The sequence below is a fragment of the Camelus dromedarius genome, chromosome 5 (genome assembly GCF_036321535.1).
Source record: "Camelus dromedarius isolate mCamDro1 chromosome 5, mCamDro1.pat, whole genome shotgun sequence".
Classification (NCBI taxonomy): domain Eukaryota; kingdom Metazoa; phylum Chordata; class Mammalia; order Artiodactyla; family Camelidae; genus Camelus; species Camelus dromedarius.
The window spans coordinates 91,333,223-91,348,960 of record NC_087440.1 but is presented as its reverse complement, the minus strand read 5'-3'; the positions used below and the strand labels follow the sequence as shown (position 1 = coordinate 91,348,960).

At 51.6% G+C, this 15,738-nt stretch overlaps 1 protein-coding gene across 1 annotated transcript in view; it reads right to left on the bottom strand.

Moving 5' to 3' along the window:
* DYNC1H1 (dynein cytoplasmic 1 heavy chain 1) overlaps positions 1–15,738 on the bottom strand; it is a 61,293-nt gene that overhangs the window by 26,022 nt on the left and 19,533 nt on the right. The window contains exons 10-32 of the mRNA XM_031454326.2: positions 14,728–14,877; positions 12,986–13,132; positions 10,784–10,924; positions 10,256–10,432; positions 10,015–10,125; positions 9,812–9,931; positions 9,090–9,329; positions 7,479–7,634; positions 7,233–7,346; positions 6,893–7,003; positions 6,604–6,813; positions 6,290–6,436; positions 5,987–6,153; positions 5,718–5,891; positions 4,957–5,122; positions 4,689–4,877; positions 4,406–4,600; positions 3,450–3,732; positions 2,844–2,944; positions 2,089–2,248; positions 843–1,086; positions 491–674; positions 71–283 (exon numbers count right to left, since the gene is read on the bottom strand). Coding sequence (XP_031310186.2) covers positions 71–283; positions 491–674; positions 843–1,086; positions 2,089–2,248; positions 2,844–2,944; positions 3,450–3,732; positions 4,406–4,600; positions 4,689–4,877; positions 4,957–5,122; positions 5,718–5,891; positions 5,987–6,153; positions 6,290–6,436; positions 6,604–6,813; positions 6,893–7,003; positions 7,233–7,346; positions 7,479–7,634; positions 9,090–9,329; positions 9,812–9,931; positions 10,015–10,125; positions 10,256–10,432; positions 10,784–10,924; positions 12,986–13,132; positions 14,728–14,877 — 3,900 coding nt within the window. The remainder of the gene's footprint in view (positions 1–70; positions 284–490; positions 675–842; positions 1,087–2,088; positions 2,249–2,843; positions 2,945–3,449; positions 3,733–4,405; positions 4,601–4,688; positions 4,878–4,956; positions 5,123–5,717; positions 5,892–5,986; positions 6,154–6,289; positions 6,437–6,603; positions 6,814–6,892; positions 7,004–7,232; positions 7,347–7,478; positions 7,635–9,089; positions 9,330–9,811; positions 9,932–10,014; positions 10,126–10,255; positions 10,433–10,783; positions 10,925–12,985; positions 13,133–14,727; positions 14,878–15,738) is intronic.

Sequence of the window (15,738 nt, the reverse complement as noted above, 5' to 3'; positions counted from 1 at the left end):
AGCCTGCGTGGACAGAGCTCTCAGATGGGTTTCTCCCCGTGGCCATGGCCGCCACGACCACCCCAGGTACCTTTTCAACCCACATGCCGCCGACTTCCTCTCCATCTCCGTACGTCAGATACATCTCCTGACACACTTTCTTCAGCTCCTCTCGGAGCGCGGTCATTTCACCGCGGTGATACTGAACGCCGGGGAACACGTCCGACAGGAGGCTGAAGAGCAGCGGGATATCCTCCGCCACCAGCTTGGGCACCATCGTCTCACAGACGCTCTGGATCAGGATCTGCGTGGGGAGAAGCGCATGAGCCCTGGGGATGCCCAGGATGTCCTGTGAACAAGCAGGGAGACCCGGCGCCCCCTCACCCTGGGTCAGTGCTCGGCCCCGCACGCACGGGTACAGTGACAGCGCTCCAGCCACGACTGAGACGCTGGAACGTCCGGGGAAACCAGTGTGGGTTTCAGTGATGGAGGAACGTCCGTCCGCCCCCACCTCTTGCTCAGGGAGGTTTTCCGCGATTTCTCCCTCGTCGACCGCCTCGCCGCGCTCTTCCTTCTCCCTCTTGATCTTCTGAATCCGCTCTCTCTTCACGTTACCCGCACTGACCAGCACGCTCTTCAAGGCTCGCAGACCAAAGTCATAGTGGCTTTGAGAAGAGAGCTGCTCATCACAGAGTCTACAGAGGAAAAGGGTCTCTTCAAAAACAGTGCACTTTAAGCACCAAGGGTGCCCACTGCCAAGTCAGAGATGGGCACTCGGAAAGATGTGTCACAATCACATAAACTTAAAATGGCGCCTTAACGCACGGCAGAAACATGGTCATGAGTCCCCCTACGTTACTCACTTGAAGAATGGGACGATTTTGTTGGCGAGGACCTCCGCGGTGCGGAAGCCCTGGGAGTACAGCATGACCTGGGCAATCAGCTGCCGGTCGGGCTTGGTCATGGCCAGGCTCCGGAACAGCTTCTTCAGGTTGTCCGGAAGGTTCGACCTGCCTGCATAGCCAGGGTTCATGGTGATGAAGATGGCCATGTCCGGGCTCACCTTGACTTGTTTGTTCAGCAGCTCACAGGTGATGGGGGCAGAGGCTGAAAATCAGAAAATCAGACAACGGTGTTAAGACTTGTGATGGTCAAAAAAACCCACTCTAAAATCTCTCTAAAACTACAGACCAAGCACCCATCTCCCTGCTGTCTGGCCTTTCCATGGGCTCTCACCAGGCGTGTCACCCACCCGCCCAGGCAGACCCATCCTCACACACCTCATCCCCACGAAAGCTGTCTGAATGTGTAACAGATCAAGTCACCAGGCAGGGAGCCCACTACCCTACTCACGCATTACTGGGTGTCACAAGGTCAACCCAAGAACACAAGTACAGCCCAACAGCAGGTGCAGAAATAAAAGCCAATGAGTGTCGTGAAAAAACTGGCTGGCTTAGGTCACAAGAATAACCCTTTCCTGGGGCCATGACACAAATAAACAGCCTTCCCCCTAAGCAGCCCAGGCTTCTTAGGGTTACATTTCCTCCATACGGGGCCTTGCAGCACCCAGGTGCCGCCTGCTTTGACACTCCTTCTGTTTCACTCAGGAGGTCTGGTGAGACGGGTTACTACCGCTATCACATAAAACGGAGCACTAGAAGCTGAACTGGGCGTGTAAACCGCCCCGTGCCGACGTACCTCCACACCCCCTGCAGCTCCCGCGCCCGGGCTCTGCGTGGGACGGGGCAAGTGAAGCAGCCCTGGAGCCCCCGGAGTGGGCACTCCATTGCGACACTCTGGCCAAACAGGCGCCAGGAAGCCTGGCTTATGGGGATGTGGGAGGAAGAGGGGAACAGGACCCCAGTGGCTCAAACATGTACTTGTGGCAGGTGTTGGGGGGAGCAAGGGGGCTTCTTTCTGCAGGGGAAGGACTGACTGCTCTGAGGCAAGGGTGCACCTGCTCTCCCAGACCACCACCCTGCCCCAACAGCAAGTCCTGGAGACAAATCAAATTCTCACTTATTTCTAACCAGAGGGGTGGTAACTCAGCCCACAGTGGAATCCCCTCTGCGTTCTCTAAGGAACTTGAAGGAGAAAAACGAGTCTTACTCTTATCGTAGTTGGGGTTGGAGTGCTCGCGCAGCGCCTCCTGGATGCACTGCACCTGCTGGGACACAGCCGAGAGCATCCGCTCCTCCAGGCGGTTGAACTCGTCAAAGCAGCCCCATGCACCCACCTGGCAAAGTCCCACAAAGATTCGGCCCATCGCCTGAAATGGAAAGACAGAAAGGAGCTAAAAACCACAGCCTCAGAGCTGGCTGTACAGGGCTCCAAGCCCGGCCTGGACACCTGCCCGACCATGGGCAAATCACACCTCAAAACCCTCATCTGCCCATCTGTGAGGTAGGAGCAACACTGCCTCCCTCCCGGGGGGCCTGAGGGTGGAATCAGCTTCACACGTGAGGCGAGGGGCCCAGCCCTACACACAGCAAGTGTACAGACGTAGCAAATCACACTTTGCTCCTGTGCCAATAAAATCCCAGTGATGAAACTGTTATTTTTATGCCATCACTTTTTGTTATTTAAAAAACCTTTTCCACGTCATTTGTTTATTCCCCGACACAGACACTAGAGAGACGCTAAGCCACACCACAGAGCGAGCTCTGCAGGCGCGGAGGCCAGGCTGACGGCAAGCGCGTGCCGGGCGTCTCGAACAGCTCCAACATCCCCGTCCGCAAAGGCCTCAGAGGCAAAGGGACCCAGCTGAGCGATCAGGGCGGTGGCTCTGTGAGGGTGCAGGCGTGGCGTCCCACCCGGCCCTCTGGGGGCTCTGGACTCCAGATGGGTCCCACAAAGCTTCTCACCTGGAAATCGAAGGTTTCATCGCAGTTGAAAACTAAAACAAAGCGTCCCAGCTGATGGCCAAGAGCTTTGACAGACTCAGTCTTCCCAGTCCCAGCAGGCCCTATTGTTTGAAGAAAAGTAACTGAGAACTCAACAAGAACACACCTTTGGTTTTAAAAGAATTATAAAAAGCAAAAAAGTCAAAGTATGGTTGTCCCACGGTATCTGAGGGGGACTGGATCCAGGACTGCCATGTACCCCCAGTCCACAGAACTCAAGTCCACAGTTGGCCCTCTGCACCCACAAATTCCACACCCACGGATTCAAGCGACCATGGATGGAAATTTCAGTCCACAGTTGGTCCAATCTGAGGACGTGAAACTCATGAATGCAGAGGGCTGACTGCATCAGTTATTAAAAAAAAAAAAAAAAATCTGTGTACAAGCGGACCTGCACAGTTCAAACCCGTGTTATTCAAGGGCCAACTGTAAATGTTATGACTGTCAGTAAATTTAAAGTTTTAGACCAGCTGTGCAGTTATGAAATACATTTAGATCATTTGCTTAACCTTTAAAAATTACATTTGCTATCTGAGTCCACCCGTCCAGCTCTGTGGAGCGACTCACCGAAGGGGGACCCCCCTAGCCTGGCCTCTAAGGCTTGTGTCATAGTCAAATAGCAGCGGTCGGTGAGGGGGGTCTGCACCAGCTTGTCCTGGACACCCAGGTACTCAAAGCCATAGTTGAACTTGGCGTTTGCCATCTGAATGGACAACTGCTGTAGCACATCGGTTTGCTTAGGGTCAAAGTAAAATCGCATCTGGCTGAGCCATTCGAAAGATTTGGCATTGTCGATCTTGCTCTTGATCAAGGACCTTGTGACGTCTCTCTGGTGAACCAACTCTGTAATCTGAAGAAAGAGTCACCTTCAGAGTTTATCATACAGTACGCTTCTTGAGCTAAAGTATGTAAACTAAAGTACACAAGTGCATTCTCTGGGCGTCGGGACTGTTCAGTAGACTTTTAAACTGAGATTCTAAGGCACAGTTACAGTGTAAATATTCCAAAATGCAAATTCACTTTTAAAAACAATAGACTGTTATCGATGTAATGGAATTACACAGAATCAAGAGCTGCAGCAAAAACAAAGAAACAAACAAAAACACCCCATTTTAAGTAAAAACTCTGCCACCAGCATGAAGCGTGGTGGGAGAGGAGCCGTCTGTCTGCTGCACACGGGGCAAAGCCCAGCAGCGAGTGACCTGGGCTCGGGGCACGCCGGGCTCACCCGGATCGTGGGCCACGGCCTCCTGGGGTGGCTCTTCGGGAAGGAGAGGACGAGAGGGCGGAAGACCCTGACGGGGTGTCCCCCTCCTCTTTACCAGGAGGCCGTGTGTGCGACTCCACTTCCCCAAGACTGCTTTTCAGCAGGAACAGGCATTGACCACCACACCCCAGCCTGTCAGCGGCCGTCCGCTTTCTCCTAACACCAATGAGAGTATTTTCCAACCATGATTTCTTTCAACCACTGGAGTCGAAGGCACAAGAGGGGACTGGGAGGAAGGAGCCAGGCCAGGACTAACCAAGTGCTCTAGCTTGCGCCGGCGGAGCGGGGGCTGCTCCATGAGGACCGAGTCGGCCAGCACGTTCAGGGTGACCTCCACATTGCTGAGCACGGACTGCAGGGGTGCCGCATCGCCGCTCCCGCCCACGCTGCTCAGGGCCATCTCCACGTTCTCAGACCAGGCTATCTGGGCCGACAAGACCACCAGCTGGGCCTGAAAGACACAGGGCACAAGATTCAAAAGGACGTTTTAAGGACAGCCCGTGCACCCACCCTCAGACTGCCCCTTCTGCTGTACGAACCTGATACTTGTCAATCCAGGTGATGTAGGTGTTCGGGTCGATGGAAGTTGCTTTACCGAAAATCTCGACTTCTGTGACGGACTCGGCAAGGAGCTTAGCCAGCGTGACCCTCATTTCCTTCTCCACCAGTGTGAGCCACTCGTTGATTTTGGGATGTTCAGTAATTGACACGGGAGTTTTAAACATAACCTGAAACAAAGACAACCTGAGAACTGTGGTGTGCCAAGGTGAGAGAAGCTCTCCAAGTCACAACCAGAAACTGACCTACCTCCTCGCCCTCCCGGGACGAGATGCCCAGGACGACAGAGTTGTCTTCATTTAGGATGATACTCGAGACACCAGCAAACATTTTCTTGAAGTGTTTCTGTAACTTAGCTACATTTTTGCTGTTTCCAATGATTTCAAGCAAATCTTCATCACCCACAAAATAGAACCTAAAATTAAAATAGCGTTCAGGTTGCTAAAATGTTACATATACACAAATAAGGCGAATCGAGGCAAAACTGCAGCTTGTGGGAAGGGAGATGGCTGTGGGAGGTGGTGGACGATCTCCAGCCTGAGATCAGATCACATCCAAAGTTCTGCAGCCCTCCGCACAGGACACACCCACCCAACAAGACACTGAAGAGAAACACAACGGACTTCATGTAATTCACCTCATTTCCTGAATTATTAAAAACAAACAAACAAAAAAACCTGTTCAATTTATACTAAGTGAGCTATTCAGAAAGAAAAAAATGCCACTTAGAAAATAAAATTATCAGAGCTAAATTTTTAAGAGATGCAGTTTCCCTGGGAGGGTGGATGATAATTGAAATGAAGCTTAACATGTAACTCCAAGGTAGAAAATGAGGATTCTTAGTTATAGTTAGGAATCAGTGGGTGAAAGGGAAAGAGCATTCACTAAAGGGTTATTGGTAACAAAGTCCCCGACGTCAGAGGGACCGACATGCAGGCCCAGAGGGCGTGAGGCTGGGGGAGCGGCCCAGGTCCAAGCTTCCCGCCACTCCTCATCAGGACGACTCCCACCTGGGGAAGGATGAGCGCTCTCTTTCCAGGTACTCTCCCAGTGCTTTCTGGATCTTTCCCAGCAGATCTGCCAGTCTCTCCAGAGACCTCTGCACTCCCTGGATGTTCAGAACATCCATAACAAGGGGAGACTTGGATACTTTTTTCATTAGGGCCAAAAACTCCGTGCTGATGCTGCAAACCAAGCGAAACACAAAGATGTCAGCCTTTGTGTAGTGGTCAGCAGCCAAGTCGGCCTGAGGCTCCTCTGCCCCCGCGCGAGGCCGCACCTCTGGAACCGCTGGGTCTCCACCGGGAGCAGGTGCTTGATGTCTGCGCTGCCCGTGAAGATGCCTTCCAGGTAGACCCACCGCCTCTGCACGTCAATCCATACGTCAAAGAGAGCCATTATCCGGTTCAGTTTGTCTTCCCAGCTCAGGGCATCCTCTTCAAAAACCTAGCGGGCAGACGGACACACAGCTCAGCTGCTAAGCTCTCCACTCACAGATATGCCACAACTTACCCAAAATGCAGAGTAAGGTCACAGCAAGCTATGTAGTGACCGTGAGCTATGACGGTGGGAGTGCGGGCACCTTGTAGTACGGGGATAGCTTCATGGCGGAGACGCTGTTGATGTGCTCTTTGACCTTGTTGAAGAGGTCGTCCCAGCCGCGGATCAAGCGGCACTTGTTCTGATAGTTGACCAAGTCCAGCTCGTAAGTGTTCCACACTTCTCTTATCTGAAGTGAAGCCGGAAGACACGCGTTGTCAACACGTGGGCATTCACTAGCCCCACAGGTGACCAGGTGTCACAGGGACAAAGAGGACCACAGACGACGCTGTTTACACACAGCTCAAATCTACGCTACAGCCTAAAACGACATAAAAGTGCCCATCAGCCCCTTACCTGCTTCAAAAACTCCTCCAAAGCCATCTCCCCTTGTGCCACAAGCAGCACATCCTTGACAATAGCTTCATTCTTCTGCAAGTCAACGTCCCAGATCTGGCCCAGGGTGAGCTCGGAAACAACCCAGTTTACGTGAAGCCTTTTCATCAGCTGTTTCCAGTGGCGATCTTTCAGTGCTTCGGACTTCAACTCAATCACCAGCATGTTTACCTGTGGAGGGAGCAGGCAGCGTTATCTGTGTAGCTGTGTTTCTAACGGGCATCCGCGACCGCAGCTCCGTATCACCTACCTTCAGGTAACCTTTCAGAAGCCTCTGGACAAACTCGTAGGACGCATACTGCCGTAATCGTGCGGGGAAGTTTTTCAGCTGGTTCAGGAGGCCATCTAAATTTTGTCGAAGCTATCAAGAGTAACACAAGATGGCATTTAATTTGCCAACATTCCTTTAAATGGTAACGTACTTTAAAAAATCGTTAAAGGAATTTTTTACGTAGCCTGGATAATATAAATGACCGTTCAGTGACATTTTGTGGATCCACAATGTAGCTCCTTGCTTGCCAAGTTTCTAGGTAAAGCCTGCAACGCTCAGCGTGTGAAGGTATACTCACACGCGCTTTAACTACACGTACCTTTCGAGGCTGTACTGAAACCCAGGGTTGCTCCTTCATCTGATCAATCTGCTCCCAGACCTTAGAAAGTTCTGACCAAACGCCCTTGAGGTCCTGTAACTCTTCTAAGGCCACCTGTGATTAAGAAGAGGAGAGCAGTTAAACTTTGGAAGGAGAGCCGTCTCAGTCTGGCAGGGCCCTGAGATGGCCGTGTCGGGTGCAGAGGCAGCACGAGGAGCCGCCCCACCCCGCGGACGCGGTTCCTACCTGGACGCGCTCTTCACTGCCGCTGAGAAGGCCCGTGTCCGTCAGCTCTAGCGCCTCCTTGGCCTTTGCACACTTCTCCCGGTCGTCCTTCAGTCTGCCAAACTTCCCTTCGTAGATGGTAAGAGCCTGAAGAGCCTCCTCTGGCCGAAGATTGCCCTGAAAGTGGTCGAGGCCAGAGAATCAGAGCCAGTTCTCAGGACAGAGGAGCTTTGGCTCCAAAACAGTGGGGAGCCTGCTGGGCTTCTAGACACTTGTGATTCCTCGACTATGTCTCTATACGTCCACACACAAGGTGTACACTGATGACATGGGTCCACTCCCAGATGGAGCGCTCACTTCCATGTCTGACCCAACACACACTGAGGAGGTGGGACGCCTCTCCATCCAGCTACCCCCTCACTAAGCACCTTGGGGGACGCCCCTGATCCGAGAGGACAAGGCTCTTGGAGGCGGCCAGCCGTGCCCCCTGAGGGACACGTCAGTTCACTGGAGATGACCTCCACGTCAGCCTGAAGACTATTTCCACACTTCCTTTTTATTTTAATAACCTTTAAAGATAACTATGTAAAGTATCAATTAAAATTTTAACTGCAACACATGACTAGCAAGGTGAGGCCATGAGAGATATTCAAATTCTGGTGAGCAGACTCTTGCCTACTGATCAATACACGCTCCCCACCAGAGCTGGCGTCCTGCATCACCTGGAGGTACTGGCGTCAGCAAAAGAAGACGCCGTCTTCAAACCAGGGCCCCTCAACCTGAAGTCAAACACAAAGCAGGACCTTAGAGCCCAGCAGTGCAGACAGGGCCAAGGGCAGGGTGGAGGCCTAGCCAGCAGATGGGGGAGAATCCGCACCCTGAGCTACGAGAGCATCCTCCCCCGCCTTCCCAGCTGTGTTTGTACAGGCGTCTCAATCTGAATCCCACCCGCGCAGACCAGGCAGGCTGGGACCCATGTGCTTGAGTTCACTGTCCTCTCTGCCTGAACGCCCCTCCTTCAGGTCTCCACTGAAATGTCACCTTCCCTGCGAAGCAGTAAACACTACCACCCCCTGCCCCCACCACTGATCACCTTCTGACTCAAAATACATCTTTTCCTCATTCACTTCTCATCCTGTCTCTCCCACTGGAGCGTAACCCCAAGAGGGCAGGGCTCCTGCCTCTCTGCTCACTGCTGCGTCTCTGAACGTGGGCAGCGCCCGATAAACACCTGAATGAACGAAGGACTGGAGGTGGCAAGCGCAGGGACAGGACAGGAGATTCTAACCCGCGGGACGGCCGATGGCAGACCTGCGGCCCCGCCGCCGCACAGAGCTAGCAGCAGCGTGACGCCTGGCCTGCGTCCGTGAGAAAAGAAATTCTAACCTCTGAGTAAGCCTCAGTAAGAGGGTAACTTAAGAACAGAGAACGTTAGTCTTTTAAACCATTTCCTGACTTAAATGACTGTCCCGAGGGGCTCCAGGTAAAAAGAGATCTAAGTTGGCTGTGACACTTTCAAATTCACTCTCTGCGAGGGCTGCTGCTTTTAACTGAAAAAGGACCACCCTCACGTGGAGCGCTGCGCCGCAGCCAGGCCCGAGGTGTGCGAGGTGGCGCCCGCGGGAGGCTCACCGTGACGGGCTTGGTCTTCTCCCAGTCGGTCAGCAGGTCGGTGGTGCGGCTCTCCACGGCCCGGTCCTCCTGCACGATCTTCATCTGCAGGTTGGCCACCTGCTGCTGAATGGCTGAGTCCTTCCGCCGCATGATGTCGTTGAAGGCCCCCCACTCGCCCTCGATGTTGTCGATGTAGAGCCAGGAGGGCGGGAACTGGAACCTCTGCTTTTCCAGCAAGCGCTGACCATTGCGGTAGAGCTTTTGAGAGTTAAAAAATAAACTGAGTTTTTCCTTCCATAATAAAAACCGAAACTACTGTCAGAGTCCCACAAAAGAGAAGACACTCCATGGCTACAGAACACATTTGCTCTCCGGGAACCTTCCATCCTGACGGCACTGTGGTCAGAGGGCAGCCCACCGCCCGATGGCCGCCCGCGGCCAGACCCGGGCCTGCTCCCGGCTGCGTCCCGACGGCCCGAACAGGAGCTAAGCACGCCGGAGCTAGGATTCACACTTCATTCCGAGTTGTACAAAGGAAATTCAAGTGTGGTGACTCACAGATCAACAACTAAAGCAAAAGATTTCCAAAGACAAACCCTGTGAGTCTCAAAAGTTGATGTGCGTGAGAACTGCCTGCAGGGCTTTTTAAACCGCAGACACCCAGGAGGCCAGTGTCTGCGGTTAACGTGGCTGACAGGGTGCTGGGACCCACCTGAGGAGCAGGGTCGGACAGAGCTCACCTCAACTTGCTTTTCAAACTGCTTGATCTTCCGTTTCAGAGACTGCACGTAGGTGATGAAGGTCACCGCATCAGAGGTGCTGGCCGTGTCCACTGAGTGTTGCTCCAACTCCTGGCGAGACTGTTTGGAGAGAGCACAGAACTGTAACTCAGAGCCGAGGCTGTGCGTGGCCTTGTCGTGGCGGCAGGATCCTGTGTCCTCACCTTGGAGATCTGGGAGTGGAATTCTGTCATGTTTGAGCCAAGCATCTGCCCGAATTTGCTGAGGACTTCCTTATGCCAGGAGTCGTACTTCAAATTCACCTTAGATTGCACCTGCGGGTGGGGGAGCATGAGACAGCGGATCAGCAAGGATCCGTGCTGGAGTCTACGCTGCAACTCCGTTTTAGTCAGAGACGCAGCCTTCAAGCTGCCTTGACACTGTTCCACAGTGAGCAGGGCTCACCTTGCCGTAATCTATGACCACTGGTCCGAACTCTTTCTTGGTCTCCGCGTTGTCGAAGGTTCCCCGGGCCTTCCTTATCTGCACCAGGAGCGCCTGCCACCTGTTGAGGTCCTCCCCCAGCCTGTTGTAGATGTTCTCAGCCTGCATGTCCCACAAGCACTGGTACTGAAGCCAGACCTGCACGCGAAGGTCAGAGTCAGACACGACAGCCGGGCTTGCCATTCTCTGTAACACTGATATGCATTTTCACGCTCTGTTAAAAAATTTCATGTCCTTTCATCAAGGTTAGAAAAACTCTCACTTTAAATTCTCAGAATTTTCATAGCGGAAGAGTATACAGTTTCTGTTCTTCAAAATGACTAACACCTCAGAACACTTGTCCTACTGCTCAGCTTAGATGACGTTTGCTTTAAAACAGCGAACGTCATCTAACGAACTGTATCGCGCAGTCAACACTCGCTACGGCTCACACTCAAAGAGTGCCTAAGACAGGTTACGCGCTGTATCTGACCAGAACTGGCTTCTCACCTTGACGTACTGCTCGACTTCAGTCACGATGCCCATGACAGCAGAATAGGACTCCTCCAGGGCCACAGGGCCGTCGGGCATGCGCGTCAGGGCGTTCCGGTAGAACTTCTCTTCTTCCGTCAGTTCGTAGTGCACGCCCACCTGCCAGCAAAGCCGGAAACACACCCAAGTCATGTGCACAAAACCGTGACTCTCAGTCACCTTTCACTTCATTAGAATGAACCAAAGAACAGCTCACGATGAAAGTGGTACTTCAGGGGTGACACCTACTTCTCCTGGTCACAGGTAACCAGAAGCCTGCCTATATTTAATACATCGAACCAACAGAAAGAACACCAACCATAAGCTACAAACTGTGGCGTCACTGTCGGCACAAGGCAAAACCAGCTGAAGAGCACGTGAGCCCCAGGGGCAGAGAGCGGCGCTCCAGAGCGGGGCCCTGAGGTCTGAGCCTCGCCTGGGCGGGCGGGGCTGAAGGCCATGTCTAAGAGAGTGGGGTGGACTGTGACCAAGAGTGTGCACCAACGTGGACGCTGGAACCTGTGACGCAGTCCTTGGTTTGTTTCAATGATTTGAGAGCCTGCCTTGTGCCAGACACTGTTTTATGTACCGTAGATAGGCAAAAACCTCTGCTCACATAGACTTACGTTCTGTGGGAGGAGAGAGACAATTAAGGGAAAAGCAAAACGCATGCAATGTCAGACGGTGAGAAGTGCTATGGAGAAAGTGGGGTGGGGAGGATGTATTTTAAATGTGGGAGTCAGGGAAGGCCTCACTGAGGAGGTGACCTTTGAGTGGGGACCAGGATGAGGAGGAGGGAGCCATGTGAATATCTGCTACCATGGCTTCTGAGCAGGGAGCCCAGCAAGTGCAAAGGCCCAGGGATAAGAGTCTGCCTGACAAATGTGGGATGAGCACGAGTCCTGTGTGGCCGCAGCAGAGCCATGAGAAGAGAGGTAGGCACACAGCGTGCACGTGGGGCCTAACAGGATAGCACACAGCGTGCACGTGGGGCCTAACAGGAAGCCGTTAACGGACTCTGAAAGGAGCACTCAGGACAGCACACAACGTTAGACTTCTTCTGGTCGCTGTGTTGAAAATAGATTTCAGGAAGCAAAGGCAGACACAGAGACACCAGTCAGGAGGAACTTAACTGATCCCAGCGAGGGACGATGGTAGCTTGGATGGGTGGTAGCAGGGGATGCGGTAAGACACGGATAAGGAATAACTCTGAAGAAGGAGGCAATGAGAGTCAAGGATGACGTCATGATTTTTGGCCTGAGCAGCTGGAGATGGGAAAGGAAGGACTGGGGGAGGAGCGAGTGGGAGAGGGGACTGAGAGACGAGCTCAGTCTGACGCATCCATCAGGCGGCCACGTGGAGATGCCGAGGAGGCAGTGGAACTGGCAGTCTGGCTGGAGATACGAACACAGAGCTGTCAGCACACGGCTGGTATGTACAGCCGACAAACTGATGAGACAGAGAGAGCACGGAGCAGAAGGGGCGCTGAGCAGGCGGGAACACGAAAGAGGAGCGAGTAGAGCAGACCGGCCGGTGAGCGGGGAGGAGAGCCAGTGATGAGAGCAGATCGAGGATATAAAAGAGGATATGAAAGAGAACTGCGCTCATGTGCAAAGTTAAGAAAGCAGACGCTTCCTAAGAGGATCACTGTTTCCTACGAGAGCCTGTCATGGCAGAGGCTGTGGGGGTTGTTTATCTGAAAACCACTGGTCTTGTTTGAAGTAACACTGCCTTGAAGCCAGACACCAAAGGCAACGGTCTTCAGAGCTCTCCTTTTGCTCTAGATGTATACTAGGAAGAGTGCCCTGTATCTGGGGTTTGGTTTAAAATAATCTGGTGGTGGGGGTGGGGTGGGGAAGGGAATATGGCATATAATGAAACAAAACTGGCCACGTGTTGTATGAGCTCACATGACTCCCTCTGCTTCTGTCTGTTTGCAAATTCCCATAATAAAATGTGAGGGGGAAAGAAGCAGGAATTTCTAAGAGAGCACTGAGACCAGAGCTCCAAACACGACTATTTGGAAAAGCAACTATTGGGGGAAAATGTCAGGTCACACAAAGCTTCCTCCAGCTTGCCCTTAGCGTGCCGAGCCTCAGGTCTGGAGTCTGCAAAGACAGGTCAAGCTTCCTTAGAGAGGCGCGGTGTCCCAAGCCGAGGGGGGCAGCTCGGGAGGCTCACCTGGTACCTCTGACTCTGGATCCTGGGGAGAGACAGCACCACCATCTTCCAGGCAAACATCTCCTGATATAGCTTGTACCTGCACTCCTCGATTGGTGGATTCAAATAGATGACCTGATTGGTTATTCTCAGCTCGTGAACAACGTTCTGTAAAAGAAAGATTTCATTTTTACTCAGTCATCTATTGCAGTAAAACGTTTCTGATATATAACTTTTTTTTTCTCTCTCTGAATCATTAAACTACTTCTGTCTGAACCACATAATGTTACGTTATTAGCAGATAGTCTTCTGTGATCTCATGCTGTGGTCTGTGGCCCTTCCCAGAGGACTGTAAGAGGTCAGAGGACAGGTACTGCTCAGGTTCCTCCTCGGTCCCCCAGCGCCTGCGTGTCCAACACACCACGGGCGCTCAGTGAAGCACTGTTGGATTTGATGTGCATGGTGACCTCTGGACACGAAGACCTCGAGACCTGAGAAACCAGTACCACTGATGCAGCCACATAAGGCCAACCTTACTGACGTGGGTTTACACGGTGGGGTAGGTTTCTGCCACCTGCCAGTGCCTTAAGCTAATCAAAAATTCCAACCCTGTCTCCACTAAATAACTGAATCAACTCAGACACACTCACTTGCTTTTCTGCATCTCAGTATTTTAAAAAATATGCTCTGGGGATGAATATCTGTAATACTCAAAAGTAAAAACATTTTTCAAGCATTAAAAGAAAAAAAAAGTTAAGTCTTCATTTCTCCCAGGTTCAAGTTTTCACTTGCAAAGGTCTTCCAGGCTTCTGATCTGTGAGACCCTTTTATTGGTAAATGTAACACAAATACTGTAAACTACATAAAACAAATGTATGGCTTAATGAATTAGTGTGAGGTGGACACTTTCACAACCACTGCCCACGCCAGGAGACAGGACCTGCTTGCACAGTCTGAACAGAACTTTCTGGAAAGCTTGCTGGGCCCCAGCTGACCACTCCTTCACACAAATGGGAAATAGGTGGCTGGGAGACAAAGACTCCTGTCTGGAGTGCTTACCAGTGTGTTACCGCATTCTTCCACGAAACTCTGGTTTAGGTTTTTGTGGAAACAGTGACATTTCAGGGTCACAGTCTGAACATTTCCTTGTAGCAGATCACACTCAGTTCTTGAAATGATTTTTTGCTGTATTTTTTTCCCTTGTGTAGAATTTTTCCTAAGTTTCATTTTCATTTTTTAAAAATTTGTTTTTGGAACTCTAGACTTACAGGGGCGCTCTGATGAAAGCATGAAGAGTCTCCACCCGCCCTTCACCAGCTTCCGCCAACGTGATGTGACCGTTGAAACATTAAGACATTAGTGTGGATACAAGGCTATGAGCTAGAATCCTGACTGCAGCCAGATTTCCCAGGATCTAACCAGCACACCACACCCGTCAGGTGTCACATCTCCTCAGTCCCTTCCAATCTGTGACGTTTTCTCACTTTTTCATTGTCTTTCTCTCACGACCAAGACCCTCTGGAGTTTCATCAAATGACCCTCCCTCTGGGGTTGTCTGCTGTTTTCCCAGGACCTAGGAGGAAGACTACAGAGGGGAGAGCCCATGTCGCCCCTCCATATGTGACACCCACACAGGACCCCTGGGACGCAGGCCGGATCACCTGGGAGTCAGGGTTCTCCGCTGTAAGTGGATTTCCGCTGGCACTCTGTCAGGGGGGACTTGTCTCAGTTACTGCCATGTGGCTGCCGCGGGAGGTACTCACTTTGATCTTTGGCTCTCCTCCAGGCTTGTGACTAACTTGTGGTGCGTCTGTGTCCATGTCAACTTCCGCTTTGTCCTCAGCTTGTCCAAGGAGCACCTGCGTCCAGGCTCTCAGGCCAGCTTGTAGGCGGACACCCAATATCCTTTCAATCTACAGAGAAAATGTATCAAAGAACAGTGTTTCTTCCAAAAGTAGCTCACAGAACACAATACCAGAAAGCTGACGCCGCAGGTCCAAGACGAACTGTTACTGACCGCAGCCCTCCCCGCCCAGGCTCAGTCTCCCTTCCTCACTTCCTGGCCTCAGATAACTCATCTGTTAGGCTGACTGTGCTTGTGCTCTGGGCCAGCGGAACCAGCAGTCTTCCCCACTGTGAATGATACAGAGATTAACATGAACACAGCAGATGAAGTGATACAAAATTTACAGAACAAAAGCATTTTCCTGGCAGCCCCAGAGATAAAACTAGAAAACTATAGTTTAGTGCTTAATCCGTTTTTTGTTTTTAATTGAGGCATAATTGACATATAACATTGTATTAGTTTCGTGCATACAACATAATGATTCAGTTTTTGTATTTATTGCAAAATGATCACCACACAGTAAGTCTAGTAAACATCTGTCACTGAACAGAATGACCATTTTCTTTTAACAATAGGTAAAGAAGAAAGTCAGAACTCTCTCTAATCTAGAATGAGACAAATTTCCCACGAAAAGGATGTCTGTATGTCCTTGTAAAGAGTCTGCCTCGGGCCACAAAACCATCCTGGGAATACCATGAGGACGGCTGTGCGAAAAACTGGGGACTTTCAGTAGATTCAGAAGAGTGGGGTTTGTTAACTTTTACTCTGTCAGGGTCTCACTGGTGGATACTCTGCAACTTACGTATCCATTTTTGTTTGTTTGTTTTTTGGGTGGGGAGGTAATTAGATTTATTTATTAATTTTTAATTGAGTGCTGGGCATTGAACTCAGGGCCTTCCGCATGCTCAGCACTTGAGCTATACTCTCT